This window comes from Symphalangus syndactylus, chromosome 23 (assembly GCF_028878055.3).
Source record: "Symphalangus syndactylus isolate Jambi chromosome 23, NHGRI_mSymSyn1-v2.1_pri, whole genome shotgun sequence".
Lineage (NCBI taxonomy): Eukaryota > Metazoa > Chordata > Mammalia > Primates > Hylobatidae > Symphalangus > Symphalangus syndactylus.
In genome coordinates this window covers 46,312,047-46,328,639 of record NC_072445.2, presented here as the reverse complement: position 1 = coordinate 46,328,639, position 16,593 = coordinate 46,312,047, and the positions used below count along the sequence as shown (strand labels likewise).

General features: G+C 43.1%; 1 protein-coding gene and 1 long non-coding RNA gene across 3 annotated transcripts in view; both read right to left on the bottom strand.

Annotated features, from left to right (window-relative positions):
* Positions 1–893: 893 nt before the first annotated feature.
* Positions 894–6,671, bottom strand: LOC134735727 (uncharacterized). The gene is made up of 4 exons (XR_010119151.1): positions 6,568–6,671; positions 3,928–4,027; positions 3,417–3,491; positions 894–2,515 (listed from the first exon to the last, which is right to left on the bottom strand). It is a non-coding gene; the product is annotated as an uncharacterized lncRNA (long non-coding RNA).
* Positions 6,672–6,793: 122 nt separating this feature from the next.
* The window catches only part of KIAA0319 (KIAA0319 ortholog), an 89,750-nt gene continuing 79,950 nt past the window's right edge, over positions 6,794–16,593 (bottom strand). For both annotated transcript variants that reach the window (XM_055263635.2, XM_055263636.2), the window contains 2 exons: positions 14,126–14,217; positions 6,794–10,033 (listed from right to left, as the gene is read on the bottom strand). In XM_055263635.2, the coding sequence (XP_055119610.2) occupies positions 9,855–10,033; positions 14,126–14,217 (271 nt within the window). In that variant the 3' untranslated portion in view covers positions 6,794–9,854. The remainder of the gene's footprint in view (positions 10,034–14,125; positions 14,218–16,593) is intronic.

Genomic DNA, 16,593 nt, shown 5'->3' with positions numbered 1-16,593 from the left:
TTTGAACAGTCAGTCAGGGTCTCACTATGTTGCTCAGACTGGTCTCAAACTCCTGGGTACAAGCCACCCTCCCGCCTCAGCCTCCCAACGTGCTGGGATTATGGGAGTGCACCATTGTAGCCAGCCCTCACCATAATTTAGAACACAGACAACACCCCTGCTCAGTGGTTTAGTGGACATTTTTGCAAATGTTGTCTCACATTATACAATCACGTATTGCTCAACAACAGAGATATATTCTGAGAAATGCGTCATTAGGTGATTTTGTCCTTGTACGAACATCGTAGAGTTCCACAAACCTGGATGGTACAGCCTCCTACACAGCTAGGCTATACGGTCTAGCCTATTGCTCCTAGGACTACAAACCTGCACAGCACGTTACTGTACTGAATACTGTAGGCAGTTCGAAGACAATGGCAAGTATTTATGTATATAAACATAGAAAAGGTACAGTAAAAATCAAGTATAAAAGATTTAAAAATTACACTTGTAAAAGGCACTTACCATGAATGGAGCCTGCAGAACTGGAAGTTGCTCTGGGTGAGTCAGTGAGAGTGAATGTGAAGGCCTAAGACACGACTGCACACTACTGTAGACTTTACAAACACTTCACACTTAGGCTACACTAAATTTATTAAATAGTATTTTTCTTTCTTCAATAATAAATTACCCTTAGCTTACTGTAACTTTTTACTTTATAAATTTTTTTAAATTTTTTAACTTTTTGACTTTTGTGATCACACTTAGCTTAAAGCACAAACTAATTGCACAACAGTATAAAAATATATTCTTCATATCCTTGTTCCATAAGCTTTTTTGTATTTTAAATTTTTTTTAAACTTTTTTGTTAAAAACTAAGACACAATTACACACATTAGCCTAGGCCTACAAAGGGTTAGATTCATGGATATTTCTGTCTCCTACCTCCTCATCTTGCCCTGCTGGAAGGTCTTCAGGGGCAATAACACGCAGGGACAGCTGGGCCCAGTGGCTCACGCCAGTTATCCTGGCACTTCAGGAGTCCGGGGCAGGCTGATCGCTTGAGCCCAGGAATTTAAGACCAGCCTGGGCAACATGGCGAAATCCCGTCTCTACAAAAAATACAAAAATTAGCCAGGTGTGGTGGCACGTGCCTGTCGTCCCAGCTACTCAGGAGGCTGAGGAGGGAGGATTGCTTGAGCCTGGGAAGTCAAGGCTGCAGTGAGCCATGACCGCACCACTGCACTCCAGCCTGGGTGACAAGGTGAGACCCTGACTCAAAAAAAAAAAGCAGGGAGCTAGGATAACAAGACCTACCTGAGGTTCTTAGGCAATGTCATGCATCAGAAATATGTCCATGGTAGTTTGCTTGCTTTCCTTTTTCATCATAGATTTGCTTGTAAGCAGACAGTGCACAAAGAACATTCCTCTCTTAATGAAACCCTTTCGGTGTTGAGGGGCCCATGTTTTCAAAATTTTTAAGGCGCTTACTGAGGTCTGCAAAAACTTCTCAACTCTTCACTGTGAATTTTCATGGGGATTCTTTTTCTTCTCCTGCAGTTTTTTCTTCCTTGCCTCTTCTTCAGGTATGTGTTCCTGTTCCAGTTCCAACAACTCCTCATTAGTCAGTTCCTCAGGAACCACCTGTAGGAGCTCCTCAATGTCGTCCTCTTCCACCCCCAGGTGAAAATTGTTTGCCGTCTCAACCACAGCCTTGTTGGTTTTTGCAACCTCCTTGTCCTTGGCAAATCCCTTGAAATCACGGATGAACCTCTTGAGTGTCTTCTTCCAGATGTCATTTATACATTCCTTGGTAACATCACCCCAAGCCCAAGCAAGGGTCCTGATGGAGTCATAGATGTAACCTTTCAGAATTGCATCGGCGTCTTCTCTGTGTCTTCCTTTGTTGCAGTAATAACCTGAGCAAAGCTGCTCCTCCTCAGGCAGTGGGCCTTAAAAGCTGCTGTAATTCCTTGACCCATTGGTGGTCCTTAATCTCTTGTTTCAAGATCAGTCACTTGATGTGGCCTCTTACTGGCAACAATAGCCATGGATTTTCTATGACAAAAGGACCGTGATGAACAAAGCAACACGAGATTAATTGAAGCACAAGAGAAAATAATGCAATCAAGAGGCACAGTAAACAAGACACATTTATACTGCTGGTATAACCCAGTAATTGTTTTGTTTTGTTTTGTTTTTGAGACAGGGTCTCACTCTGTCATCTAGGCTGGAGTGCACCGGCACCATAACGGCTCACTGCAGCCTTGACCTCCTGGGCTCAAGAGATCCTCCTACCCCAGCCTCCTGAGTAGCTGAGACTACAGGCATTCACCACCACACCCAGCTAACTTTTAAACATGTTTTTTTATAGAGATGGGGTCTCACCATGTTGTCCAGGCTGGTCTCAAACTCCTGGGCTCAAGCAATCCTCCAGCCTCAGCCTCCCAAAGTGCTGGGGTTATAGGAGTGGGCTACTGCACCCAGCCACATATTGTTTTACAATAAACTGTTTTTAATATGTAGAAGGAGTACACTGTAAAATAACAATGAAAAGTACAGTATGATAAACACGTAAACCAGTAGCATAGTCACTTATTAAGTATTATATACTGTACATAATTGTATGTGCTATACTCTTATACAACTGAGAATGCAGGTTTGTTTACGCCAGCATCACCACAAACATGACTAATGCATTGGGCTGCATTGGACTTTATGATGGCTGCGACATCACTAGGTAACAGGAACTTTTCAGCTCCATTATCTCATGGGTCCATAAATCATATATGCAGTCCATCATTGACAGAAATGTCACTATGCCAGGCATGACCGTATAAGCCTATGTGCTCTCTTCCTGCTGCAATAAAGTCTGAGTCCTGCAACTCTGGGTTCATGATCTTTAGGAGAATGGAGGTGATAATACTCTCCATGTAGCCTTCAAATAAAGGAAGCTTTGCTGCTCGCTAATCTCAACTCAAAAAGAGAGGCTCTAGGGACCAATTAGTTGGAGAAATGGTGACTTTCTTTTTTTTTTCCTTTCTTAACTTTGTTCCTGATTTTAATGGAAATGCTTATTTCACTGTTGATATGTGGATCTGGCCTTTCCTTCTCAACATCTTTTAACGTTTAATTTTGAAATAATTATAAATTCATAGGAAGTTGCAAAGATAATGCAGAGTCCCGTGTACCCTTCACCCAATGGTTTGCTTATTACCTATGTAATAAAATAACAAAACCAGGAAACTGATACCAGTGCAAAACTGTTAATCCAGGCCTTATTCCAATTTCACTCATTTTTATGTGCACTCATTTGTATGTGAGTGTTTGTATACCTCTACCTAATTTGATCACATCAATAGTTAGATTTGTGTAGGCACCACCTGAATCAAGATACAGAACTGTTTCATCTCTACCTAGGAAATCCCTGGCCGTACCTCTTCATAAATGACTTTGAAAATAACTTGGGAAGATTGGTAGCTTTTTTAAACTTTCATTTCACTATAATATACCTGCAAAAAAAAAAAAAGGATACATAATTGAATAAGTGAATCCCTCAGTGAATTCTCAGAAACAACACACTATGTAACCAGCACCCAGAGCAATGAAATACTACCAGCCCCTGCTTGTGGCCCCTTCTGGAATGACTGTTTTTCGGTGAAGTCACTGAGGCTACAGGTCTCTCTTGAGGACTTAATGTTGTGGAAACATGTCATTTTTCCTCTAAGATCAACAGGATAATACTTAACTTTGGGAACTTTAAAATAAGAGTTTTATGCTAAATCTTAGGCTGATTAAGTTACCTCTGCATATAGTTTGCTAGTGTTGCTGTAACAAAATACCAGACTGGGTGGCTTAAGCAACAGTAATTTATTTTCTCAGAGTTCTGGATGCTAGAAGACCGAGATCAAGGTGTCGGCAGGTTTGATTTCTCCTGAGGCCTCTCACCTTGGCTTGTAGATGGCCGCCTTCTTGCCATGTCCTCCCATGATCTTTCCTCTGTGCCTGTGTGCCCCAGATGCCTCTCTGTAGGTCCTAATCTCTTCTTCTAATAAGAAAACCAGTCGATTGGATTAGGACCCATCTTAATAGCCTCATTTTACTCATTTTAACTTAATTAATCACATCTCTTTAAAGGCTCTATCTCCAAATACATTTGAGGTACTGGGGGTTAGAGCTTCAACCTATGAATTTTGACGTAACACAATTTAGTCAGCTGGGCACAGTGGCTCACGCCTGTAATCCCAGCACTTTGGGAGGCTGAGGCTGGTGGATCATTTGAGGTCAGCAGTTCGAGACCAGCCTGACCAACATGGTGAAACTCCATCTCTACTAAAAATATAAAAATTAGCCCGTCATGGTGGTGGGCGCCTGTAATCCCAGCTACCTGGGAGGCTGAGGCAGGAGAATCGCTTGAACTGGGGAGGCAGAGGTTGCAATGAGCTGAGATCATGCCACTGCACTCCAGCCTGCGCAACGGAGTGAGACTCCATCTCAAAAATAATAATAATAATTTAGCCCACAACACTGAAGAAATATTTTTTTAAATTCCTTTATTTTCTGGCCAGTCATGGTGGCCCATGCCTGTAGTCCCAGCACTTTGGGAAGCTGAGGCGGGCGGGTCATTTGAGGCCAGGAGTTCGAGACTAACCTTGCCAACATGGCGAAACCCCGTCGCTACTAAAAATATAAAAAGTAGCTGAGTGTGGTAACACACATCTGTAATCCCAGCTACTCAGGAGGCTGAGGCACAAGAATCACTTGAACCCAGGAGGCAGAGGTTGTAGTAAGCAAGATTGCACCACTGCGCTCCAGCCTGGGCAACAGAGGGAGACTCTGTCTCAAAAAAATAAATAAATAAAAATTCCTTTAGTTTCAGTAATGGAAAGTCATCACTGTTGAAATTATAAAGATTTTGTTCCTTTACTTAGCCTAGTATTTGCTCTCTCAGTAAATACAGAACTCTTACAGGATTGAAGATGATCCAGGAGCCACTTAATTAGTTTAACTACAATACTCCTATTCCCATTCTTGTACTTCAACAAGCATTTATCTCAGTAAAATTATGTGAACAAATATGAACTTGAAAGAGCCAATCCTTTAAGATAAATCCCCAGTGGTTAACTGGGCCTAAATTTAAAATAGATCTAAGTGGGACCCGGCACTGTAGCTCACATCAGTAATCCCAGCACTTTAGGAGGCAGAGGGAGGTGGATCACTTGAGCCCAGGAGTTTGAGACCAGCCTGGACAGCACAGTGAGACTCCCCCATCTCTACAAAAAATCAGCACACACCTGAAGTCCCAACTACTCAGGGAGCTGAGAGGTGGGCAAAACACTTGAGCCTGGGAGGTCCACACTGCAGTGAGCCATGATGGTGCCACTGCACTCCAGCCTGAGTGACAGAGCAAGACCCTGTGTCAAACAAACAAAAAACACCTAAGTGAGCATTTGCTAAATAGATGTCACACACATGTTCTGAGTTCCCCCCAAAACCTGCACCTTTGTTCAGTTTGGGGACTCCAGAGTTCACCTAAACCAATCAATCAGAGTTCACCTGCCTTAACCAATCAGGGCTCAGATGTATCAACCAACCAGGCATCATCTGTATCAACCAACCCAAACTCAGCTACACTGACCAATCAGAACTAAGCAAGTTTCAATCCTTCATTTACATATGGACCTGATTGGAAACCTGGGTAGAATTTTGCTATAAATCCAGAACTCTTTCTTTGTTTTTTGAAACCCATCTTTGTTTTACACAGAAGACCACATCTCTGTGGTTTGGAAGCTGTTCACGGCAATAAAGTCTCTTTCCTTCAAATTCCTTTTCAGAGAACTTCTGTTCACAGTTGCTAATGGAGTGAGTTAAAACAGCCTGGAAAGGAAGGAACTACTACTTGTTTGAGGGGAAAGCTCCATACAGTACTACCATATATATGAAACTCCAGAAAATTCAAGCTAATCTCTAGTGATTGCCAGGGGAGAGGGGGATTACAAAGAGCCACAGGGAAACTTTTATGGGTGATTATGTTTGTTCAACAGCTTGACTGTGGTCATGGTTTCACAGATGTGCACACATATCAAAGCATCAAATTGTACTATGTGCAGTTTACTGTAAGTGAATTATACCTCAATCTGCATTTTTTTTTTTTTTTTCTGAGATGGCCTTGTTCTGTGACCTAGGCCGGAGTGGCCCAATCTCTGCTCACTGCAACCTCCACCCCCAGGGCTCAAGCAATCCTCCCACCTCAGCCTCCTGAGTAGCTGGGACTACAGGCATGCATCACAATGACCAGCTAAATTTTTGTGTGTGTGTTTTTTGAGACAGGATTTGGCCATGTTGCCTAGGCTGGTCTCGAATTCCTGGACTCAAGTGATCCACCTGCCTTGGCCTTCCAAAGTTCTGGGATTACAGGCATGAGCTACCATGCCCGGCCCTCATTTTAAAAATGGCTTTATTACTAATAAGAGCTAGATTAGAGGATGTAGTGTAAGTATACTCTCTCCAGAATCTAATCACCCCACCACACTGCGGGCCTTCTGGCACTAGGGACAGACTGCCTGTTAATAACAGAGAACCACCCACGCAGAGGAAGGCGAGCTCACTGAGCATGCTCAATTCTTCCGGAACACTTCTCTTCCCACACGGAAGGAGCAGGGGATGTTAGTCCAGCCTTCTGCAAATTTTTTTCTTTCTGTAAAAGGCCAGATAGTAAATAGTTTAGGCTTTGCAGACAGTCCCTGTTGAAACTACTCAACTTTGTTGTAACATAAGAACAGCCATAGATAATACATAAATCAGTGAATGTGGGTATGTTCCAATAAAACTTTATTTATGAACACAAATCTGAATTTCATATATTTCACGTTTCAAATTTTTTTATTTATTTTTAACCATTTGAAAACATAAGACCCACTTTTCGGCTCATGGGGCATGCACACACAGGCTGCAGGCCACAGTTTGCTGACCTATACTCAAGGGAAATCCCTCTACACTGAAGCATAAAGAAAACAAATTTCCCCCTAAAAATAAGCATTACAGAAAATACAGACACATTTAGATTACTGCATATATTTAATAGTGTGATATTAGAAATACCTTGTCAACACATAGGGAAAAATAATACATTTTAAGCAATAAAACCAAGATTAAAATAGTCCATGATAGCTTTGTCACACAAAAACAATGGCAGTCACTCTCCTCCCCGCGCACAAAGGGTGGCATCACTGGCTTGTTGAGTGGTACATTTTCTTACCTTGCTGCATGTTTTTCAGATAGTCCTTTAGACATACACATGCTTAGCCTTGTAATGCCATGGGTGTGAATCCTCCTTCATTGAATGTAAACCAGCAACTAAAGTGCTTGTTAGCCTGTGAGCCCTACAAACACCCACTCCCATATTCTAGGGCCTGTTTTTCTCTGTCCAAAGCTCTTAGCGTGCTTTATCTCCCAAAGATCCTCAATGATAAGCAGTCCACCATGAAGAATGCTGGTTGGTCATTCCACCTCGTGCTTTGTTCTGATGAGAAATGGGGTAACAAGACAGGACCCACTTTCCGATCACTACTGTGATGTTTGATTTCCCAGAGATTCAAGATCCTTCTGTGATGGAAGGATCAGAGAGGCCAGGCTGAGATGGCCAAGGACAGAAAAGGAGGACGGGCAGAAGAAGTCCATTGCAAACCTAGAGGGAGGGGTGGCCCGAGTGTGAGGCACAGGAGACTACACAGGCCATCTCTCCCTCTGTCCTTGGCTCTCTGGACCCATTAAAAGGAATTCCTCTTAGTCCTGGCCCAAAAGTTCCACCAGAATTTGCCCTCCATCCATCAAGGCAGGAGTTCTTTGTGTAGTGGAAAGCAGAACTCCACAGTTTAAAAAATTTGCATTCAGTTCTTGGAGCCACTACTTCTTGGCCGTGACCTCTGGGAAGTTACTTAACCTCTCTGGGCCTTCAGAGCGCTATCTGCAACATAAGAATAATAGTATCTCCTCTTCAAGGTTGATTATAAGGATCAATTGAGTATGTAAAATGCATATGTTATATACATAAAGCTGTAAATGTTCACTCTCTTCTTCCTCGTTACGCCCGATGACTTTACATTTGGGCTGCTGTCCCCTTTGCCAGAAATTCACATTTGCATGCAAAAAACCATAACCCTGGTCACTTGATAAGGCAGATTCTAGGCTTATGAAGCTCAATATTGGTAAAAAAAAAAAAAAAAAAAAAAAAAAAAAAAAAATCACATTTTCCTTCTAACACTATAGACAGTATTGAATTGGCTAGTTATACAGAAAGTGTAGGCATAAGCAAAGCAATTATTTTAAAAATAAAATGACACTCACACTTTTTAGCTCTGCCTTTCCCCAGTAAATTACAATAAGTAAAAATAAGATGGTCCCATGAGGACGAATACTCCGGGAGATGACAAAAGCACCTAAAAGCTGAATTTTTTTTAAGAGCCCATGGGGAAGCATTTTCTCTGGCACTCCTGCCCTGGTGGTTGAAATACCTTGCTTCTTAACCAGTAATGCAATCCTAGTTTTCCCATGTGTTACAAAAGCGTTGTGCAACAGGATATTGTTTAGGTGTGGTCACACTTGGTACCACAACACTGGTTCTATCTCTCATTCTAATCTTCCCACAAAGAATGCCAAGGGCGCCACCAAGGCCACCAGCCTCAGGACCAAGGGCAGATGGGGAACTACCCTGAACCAGTCAACGTAGCAGGCTACAATTAACTCCAGTTAATTGCTCTGGAGTACTGCTTTGTGGGTGGGAATGTTTTAATTGTCTCCCATGTTTGAAATAAGATTTATTTGGTAGAAAAACTTAAATGTATTTTTAAACATATGAAGTGAATACATCTATGTCAAGTTATTTTGGAAAGTACCTGTCAGGGACCAGAGTATCATAACCACGCCATCCAAGTTAAGACTGACTGTATTTCAGAGTTTTGGAATATATACATAATTGCTGAGTCGTTATCCCTATCTATGGCAGTCCAAATGCACAGCCTACAGAACATAATAAATGTTTAATGAATTAATCACTTCTATTGCATTTAATGTAAACTGGGGATCAGTTTGCATTAGAGAACTACACTGCTAAACAATACCGAGAGAAGTCAGTGTAGTTTTTCTTAGAGAAAGAAAAGATAATGTTACAATGCTACCTTCAGCCTACATGGCATTAAGCTCCTCCTCCCCTTTCTATTGCCTCGGTCCTTAGAATACAATTCTTCCTTAGCTCTTGAATGGCCAAGAGCTGCTTTCTTGAGAGAGATGAAAACTGCCCTTGACATAGCACAGAATTAAAAACCAGGAGGGCTTGGCACTGTGTGAGTATTGCCGTCAGCATAGAAAGCTTGCTACCCGTGCTCCACAGAAGACAACCCATGCCTCTTAGACAAGCTATTTGAACATACACAGCCATCTGACTGCAGGTCCTACAAGAGAAACCGTGTTTAGAATGCTGTTCCTTAGAGGCAATCACAGCGGCTAAGACAGAAATCATCCCTCTTTAAAACCTTGTTTAATTCACCTTCTCTAAGGTTCTACAGATAGAAATAGTTGTTCATCTTTAACATGAGATTGTGCCAGCTACAAAAACACAAAACTCTTTTAAGTATATACCTTAGAGTTTTACCCAGCCTTTATTTCTATTAACAAGCATCTCAGTTAAAAGAGCAACGTTTTTGTTTTGTGCCTTCAAAAACCGGTCTTTTAGTACGTGGGGATACACATCTAGCCCACTGGGGAAGGAGGTCAATGAACTATTCTAAAAGAGTGGGTTTTGTGCTGTAACTCCCACTGACTGGTCCTGGATTCAAGGATTCCCGTGGGGTCCTTCCACTTTACAACGGACTGCGCCATTATCTGTCCTTTGAGCAATAGCTGAAGGAAGCTCCATTTCTGATGCAGCCATTCATGGAAACCTTTGGATTCCCTCTCTCCATCTTTTCTCGGCTGAAGATTGTGTCCTGGTCACTGTCAAACTCAGACTCGGATACCATCAGGCTGGAGTTGTGCTCTGTGCTTCGGTGCTTGATACCTAGAGAGAAGCACAGAAGCATCTGAGGAGGAGCGCCGTGATTCACTTCCAGCTGTCAGTCGTTCTGGTTGCAGGTCCTGTGATGAGCACGGCGTGGTGCTTCCGCACCTTGAAAGCAATCACTCAAAACAGCAGGCGGTTTGGGTTTCCTAGCAAGTAATTAGCAGGGGCTTTGATGCCTCACCCGAGCTTCTGTCCCAGCTTTGACACTCGCCAGCTGCTTGACCCTGGGCAAGATACCGAACCTCTCTGAGCTTTCAGTCTCCTCCTCTATTCAACTGGAAGATAACAAAGCATCTACCCCATGAGTTTATGGTGAGGAGTAAGTGAAATCGTGCATGTAAAGCTCTCTTGGCCCAGCCTTTAGTACATTGTAAGCATCCAACAAATGAAAGCTTCTGTGATTTTACCATTTGGTTAAAATATTTTTGGTAGAATATTTGATTTCAGGGGGTCAACCTAAGAGACAGAACAGGTATAAGATTCAATTCCTACTCTCAAAGAACTTATGGTGTCTAGCTAGGGGTTTAAGACAGAGACTTGGCTGGGCATGGTGGCTCATGCCTATAATCCCAGCCCTTTGGGAGGCTGAGGTGGGAGGATCACTTGAGGCCAGGAGTTCGAGGGTACAGTGAACTATGATCGTGTTGCTATGCTCTAGCCCAGGTGACAGAGCAAGACCCTGTCTCGGGAAAAAAAAAAAAAAGACATAAAAGGCATAGACTTATGATAACAGGTAAGATATTTTTTAAGTTGTATGTGAATTAGGAGATAAGCACATATACTTTTGGCCAGGGTTGCTTCAGTAATGTTTCCCACAGGGTGATGTTGCAGAACTTTCTCCTTAGTTCACCTAAAACCAGGCTCTTGCCACACTACCAGGAAAGATTAGGCTCTCAGAAACAGAGAAGGGTGAGAAAAATGGAATTTATTGGTCAAAAAGCAAACAAAAACTCTCAGCAAATAGAGAGGGGGTCTTGCCAACAACCTCCTGCCTCACAGATTGAATCCCAGGTTACCACACAGAAACTGAAGAGGCCAGGCTCCTCCCCACTGCAAATGACGCGAACTTCCTGTGGCTCCATCCCCTTTCCCCAGTGCCGCAGGTGGACATTATTTAGAGAGAATCAGCTGGGAAAGGGCAGAGCCTTCACTGGGGACCGGCAGTCCGGTTTTTCAGCCTTCAGGCAGTTTTAGGCCTGGAGATGGGGTTTCGCCAGGGACTCTTGTCTATCTCCTGTCTCTATCAGTGAGATTTGAAGAAGAGAATTTAGACAGGAGGACAGGGGAAGGGCATGGAGTATGCAGAAGCATCCAGGAATATTTATAAAAAAACTGGTTTCTTTGGAGCAAATGATTCATGTAGGAAATAATGAAGGAGAGGCTGGAGAGAGAGAGGCAGGGACCCACAGGAAAGCACATGAATACAGAGTAAACCATGAAGTTTGGATTTTATCCTATAAGAGAAATGACACTATTAAAATGTTGTTCTGAGATATTAATAAAACCACAGTGTGCAGGATGGAAGACAGACAGTAGACATAGAGGCTGCTGTGGTCTGAATGTTTGCACCCCCACAAATTCATGTGTTGAAATCTAATGCCTAAATGGTGGTACTAAGAGGTGGGGCATTTGGGTGGTGATCGAATAGGATTAGTGCTCACATAAAAGAGGCACCAGAGGCCAGGCGCGGTGGCGCACACCTGTAATCTCAGCACTTTTAGAGGCCGAGGCGGGTGGATCACTTGAGGTCAGGAGTTCGAGACCAGCCTGGCAGACATGGAGAAACCCTGTCTCTACTAAAAATACAAAAAAGATTAGCTGGGCATGGTGGGCAGGTGCCTATAATCCCAACTACTTGGGAGGCTGAGGCATGAGAATTGCTTGAACCTGGGAGGCAGAGGTTGCAGTGAGCTGAGATTGCACCACTGCATTCCAGTCTAGGGGATAGAGCAAGACTCTGTCTCCAAAAAAAAAAAAAAAAAAAAGAGGCACCAGAGGCTGCCTTGCCCTTTGCACCATGATGTGAGGATGCAGTGAGGAGGCACCGCCTATGAGGAAGTGGCCCTGCCCAGATGCTGAATTCGCCTTTCCAGCCTCCAGAACTGTGGGTAATAAATATCTGTTGTTCATAAGCCTCCTCATCTGTGGCATTTTGTTAGAGCAGCCCAAACGGATGAAGACAGAGGTAGTGCAATGTAGAGGAAAAGCCCGGCCTCCATCCCACCTTCAGCACTCACCAGCTATGTTACTTGGGCAAGTTGCTAAACTTTCCTTTGCCTCAGTTTCCTCTTGTGTAAAATGGGGATAATCATTGCACATACTTCATAACGCTATGGGGAGGATTAGAATTCAATGGGTAAAGTACTTCAGATGTACCTAGTACATATTCCACATTAAATACCTGTTTATTATTACTATTAGTTCACGGGTGAAACTGTAAGGACCTGAACTGGGGTGGTGATAGCAATGATGAGGAAAGAGGGCAAGAGTCTAGCAAGTGCGGGTGTCTGGAGTCGGGGGTGGTGTGTGTGGAGCACCAGCGACTGAGGTTTCAAACTGGGGCAATGAGAATGGGGGTGCTATGAATAGAAACGGGAATGTCAGAAGGATGAGTGTATTTTAAGACAAAGATGGGTGAGATAATGCAACCTAAAGCACGTTGAGCTCTTAGGTAAAAGTCACTATAATCCTTCTGATATTATGCAATGCAAATGGTGGGCACTCAATGTATGCTACTATTTGTTCTTTCCGTGAGGCTCTTCCTGCCAAAGCCCTGTTAGCTACACTCTCTGTACACGATCAGTCATTCTGACCTGAGTGTTCCTAGCCGGCATCGTCCATGCATTGATAGAACTCCTTGCACTCCAGTATAATTACCCTCCCTCAGGCTGTGAGCTCCTGTAAAGGCAGGCTCTGTGCTTCCTCCTCTCCCAGTCTCCAGGGCCTAACCCAGTGCCTGTGCACCCGGTAGGCATTCAACACTCACTGTGAACAATGTTTTGCACCTCACAACTCTGAAAAAGATTATATCTTCCATAAAAATTAACTTAGTCATCAGCCCAGAATTATGGAAAATCTATAGAATCGGTGTTTAGCAGCCTCAGAGGGCCAGAGAAGTTTCATTAAGTATGCAAGAGTTAATAAACGAGAATGAAAAAGTTCACCGAGGTGGGCAAGAGGTGTTCCTAAGCATAGGGATCAATATACTTTGTGAAGAAAGTCAATTTTCTGTAAAGCCTTTGTGTCCATCTTTATCAATGGTTAATTAGATAACGCAGCTGCTGAAAAATGTTAGGCTTTAAAGTCCAAATGTCCTCTTGCTGCATTTCTGTCCTAGCAGACCTAAAGGGAACAGCATTCAGAGCTGAGCTGTGGGAGCGTCTTCAACTGCCCCCCACCCTCCACCCAGGAGTAGAAAAAAAAGCAGGTGCTGGGGACACCTCTGTTTAAAAAGCAGTCTTTGCCCTGTGGTCATTGGTACGTGCCCAGCTGATAACATTTCATATCCCTCATCCATTAATGCCTCAAAGTATTATGCCAAAATTTCATTAAATTTATAATGAACCCACTGCCTCCTGCCCCCACCCCCGCATTAGCATATCCTCAGGATTGATGAAGGTTATTTTTCTTTTTCTTTCTTGAGACAGAGTCTTAGTCTGTAGCCCAAGCTAGAGTGCAGAGGTGCGATCTCAGCTCACTGCAACCTCCACTTCCCAGTCTCAAGCTATTCTTCTGCCTCAGCTTCCCGAATAGCTGGGACTACAGGTGCACACCACCACGCCCAGCTAATTTTTTTTTTTTTGTATTTTTTAGTAGAGATGGTGTCACCATGTTGCCCAGGGTGTTCTCAAACTACTGAGCTCAGGCGACCCATCTGCCTTGGCCTCTCAAAGTGCTAGGATTACAGGCATGAGCCGCCATGCCCGGCCTGAAGGTTGTTTTTCATCACAGAATCCCAGCCTCACTCTTCCTTCCCAATTGAAGTGCTGACTCCAGCAAATCATTCTCCCTCTGTCCAAGTTAGCCCTCAGGCATAACTGGGTTAAATCATGTAAAGGTGCCAGGCAGTCATTCTGGAGACTGTCTTACCATATTTGGGCCTCAGTTCCATTCTTTCCTGTTCATCCATGTTATCCAGGATGGTGTACTTTGTTTTTTTCCTGATTTTAGTCCTTTTTTGTCTGAAAGGAACAATGAAAAGTTCAACTCAGATCTTTAGAAAGGTAACTGAGATCTAGGATTTAATGCACAGTAAAGACACTAAAGGAAACATTTTGCTTTTATGATGTGACAGTTGGCGTCTTTTATTAAAGAAACATACACAAGGCCAGGTCAGAGCTCAGAGGGGCATTATGCATCTTGGAGAAACACATTTTGGGGTATAAACAGCCACATCACTCTTGCCCACCTATCTACAGGTCTCGGCTAAGCCTCAGGCTGCGGTGTGTGTTGGCCCAGGTAGCTCTTCTTCATGAGTAATTCCTTATCTCAGAAAAGCCTGGATGAGCAAATGTTTCCCTGAACCTATATCACTCTCCTATGTCCAATGCTGCAGTAAGGAAAAGGTGTCATGAACTAGCAATCAGAAAAAAAATAGCAAAAATTATAATAAATTCCCATAATTAATTAGCAACAGCTGCTCCCCACCTTGTTCATATTTTTTTTCCTCAACACATGAAAATTAGGCTGGTCCCATGTGCCTCATCCTATGTACACAGACTATTTGAAAATACACATCCAAACCATGCCAAGGCATGTAGAGAACAAAATAGTAATTTCATAGTAAAAAAGCAATTTTCTGAGAGTGTGATGATCAGAAGCATAGGTCTCAATTTAGCACTTACTAGTTGGTGACTTAGAGAAAATTATTTGAGACTTTTGTGCTTCCATGTCCTCACCTGTAAAATGGGAGTAAGAATAGTCCCTTTCTCACATGGTTGATGAGAGGACTGAATAAGATAATACATACAAAGCACTTAGCCATTAATCACAATGGCAAATACTTCATAAATGTTCACAGTTATCACTACTAGCATCATCATCTTCTACTTGATAGACATGTCACAAAGCTGCAGATGTTTAATACCATGCACAGTAAGGTCACATATGGCTCTGGGAAAACTTAATGGGATTTAGGCCTCTAAGTGCCTGCACCTGGCTCCCTTTCACACAGTCTTACTTTGGGAACATAATCACAAATAAAACTAAAATAATCTAAAAGTGATTTCTGAAAAATAACTATTAAAATACATTCTTTTTTTTTTGAGATGGAGTTTTGCTTTTGTCGCCCAGGCTGGAGCGCAATGGTGCAATCTCAGCTCACTGCAACCTCTGCCTCCCAGGTTCAAGCGATTCTCCTGCCTCAGCCTCCCAAGTAGCTGGGATTACAGGCATGCACCACCACGCCCGGCTAATTTTGTATTTTTAGTAGAGATGGGGTTTCTCCATGTTGGCCAGGCTGGTCTCAAACTCCTGACCTCAAGTGATCCACCTACCCTGGCCTCCCAAAGTGCTGAGGTTACAGGCGTGAGCCACCTCGCCCAGATTAAAATATATGTTTTTTAAAAATCACGCCTTTGGAGAGCAGTTACAATGTTTCACATGAAAGAGTGGACCTGATGCTCTCTTCTAAGGACAGAAGAGAGCATGGGGTTCTGGAAGATTTGGCCAATTGAGGTAGCTTAAGGCTTCTCACAGGTCAGCTCCATGGAAAAAGGAAACACCTAAAGCAAAAGTTCTCTTTGGCGGTGTTACTGCCTCACTTACAGTTTCAAATTTATTAAAAATGATTCAGGTGGATTATTGCTTTACATAATGAAAATAATCAAAATCTACCATTTGTAACAGTATACTTCCAGAACTCCTTCCTCTATTGAGACATGTAAGGCCACCTTAGGTACTTGTGAGATAGATATATATATATATCTGTATGTATGTTTTCATCATGGTTCCTGGCTAATAACTCCCACGGCCCTTGTTATAATGCTGGGGCACTTTAGGCCTCAGAAAACAGAATCTCCCTCTCTCTCTCTGACCTTCTCCTGCCTTCTTTCACCTGCTCTTTATTCTCCCCAAAGCAAGAAGCTTCCCCTGCCTTTCTGTCTCGGAGCTGGCTATAAAGACATTCTCTAACCTACTTTGCTTGATTATAGGTCATAAAACCCTCATTTCAGAAAGAGCTCTGCCTCCTATGAGGAGGATGGAGTGCTTTACAGACAGGCTGAGAAGAATCTGGACAGGCCTTGCAGGGCTTCCCCACTCAGCCTGTTAGTATCACATCATACCCTTTTTGTCCAACTACTTTTCTATAAATATCCAATGAAGTCTTCATAAAAGGCCCAAGATGATAGGGTTCAGAGAGCTTCTGGACAGCCAAACACGTAGAGGTTTCCAGAGAGGGGCATGCCCAGACAGGGCAGGGAAGCTCTAGGCCCCTTCCCCATACCTCACCCTATGCATCTCTTCATCTGTGGCTGTGAAGGTTATTTTCTGCATTTCTGTCCTAGCAGACCTAAAGGGAACAGCATTCCCTTTAATATCCTTTGTAATATCCTTTG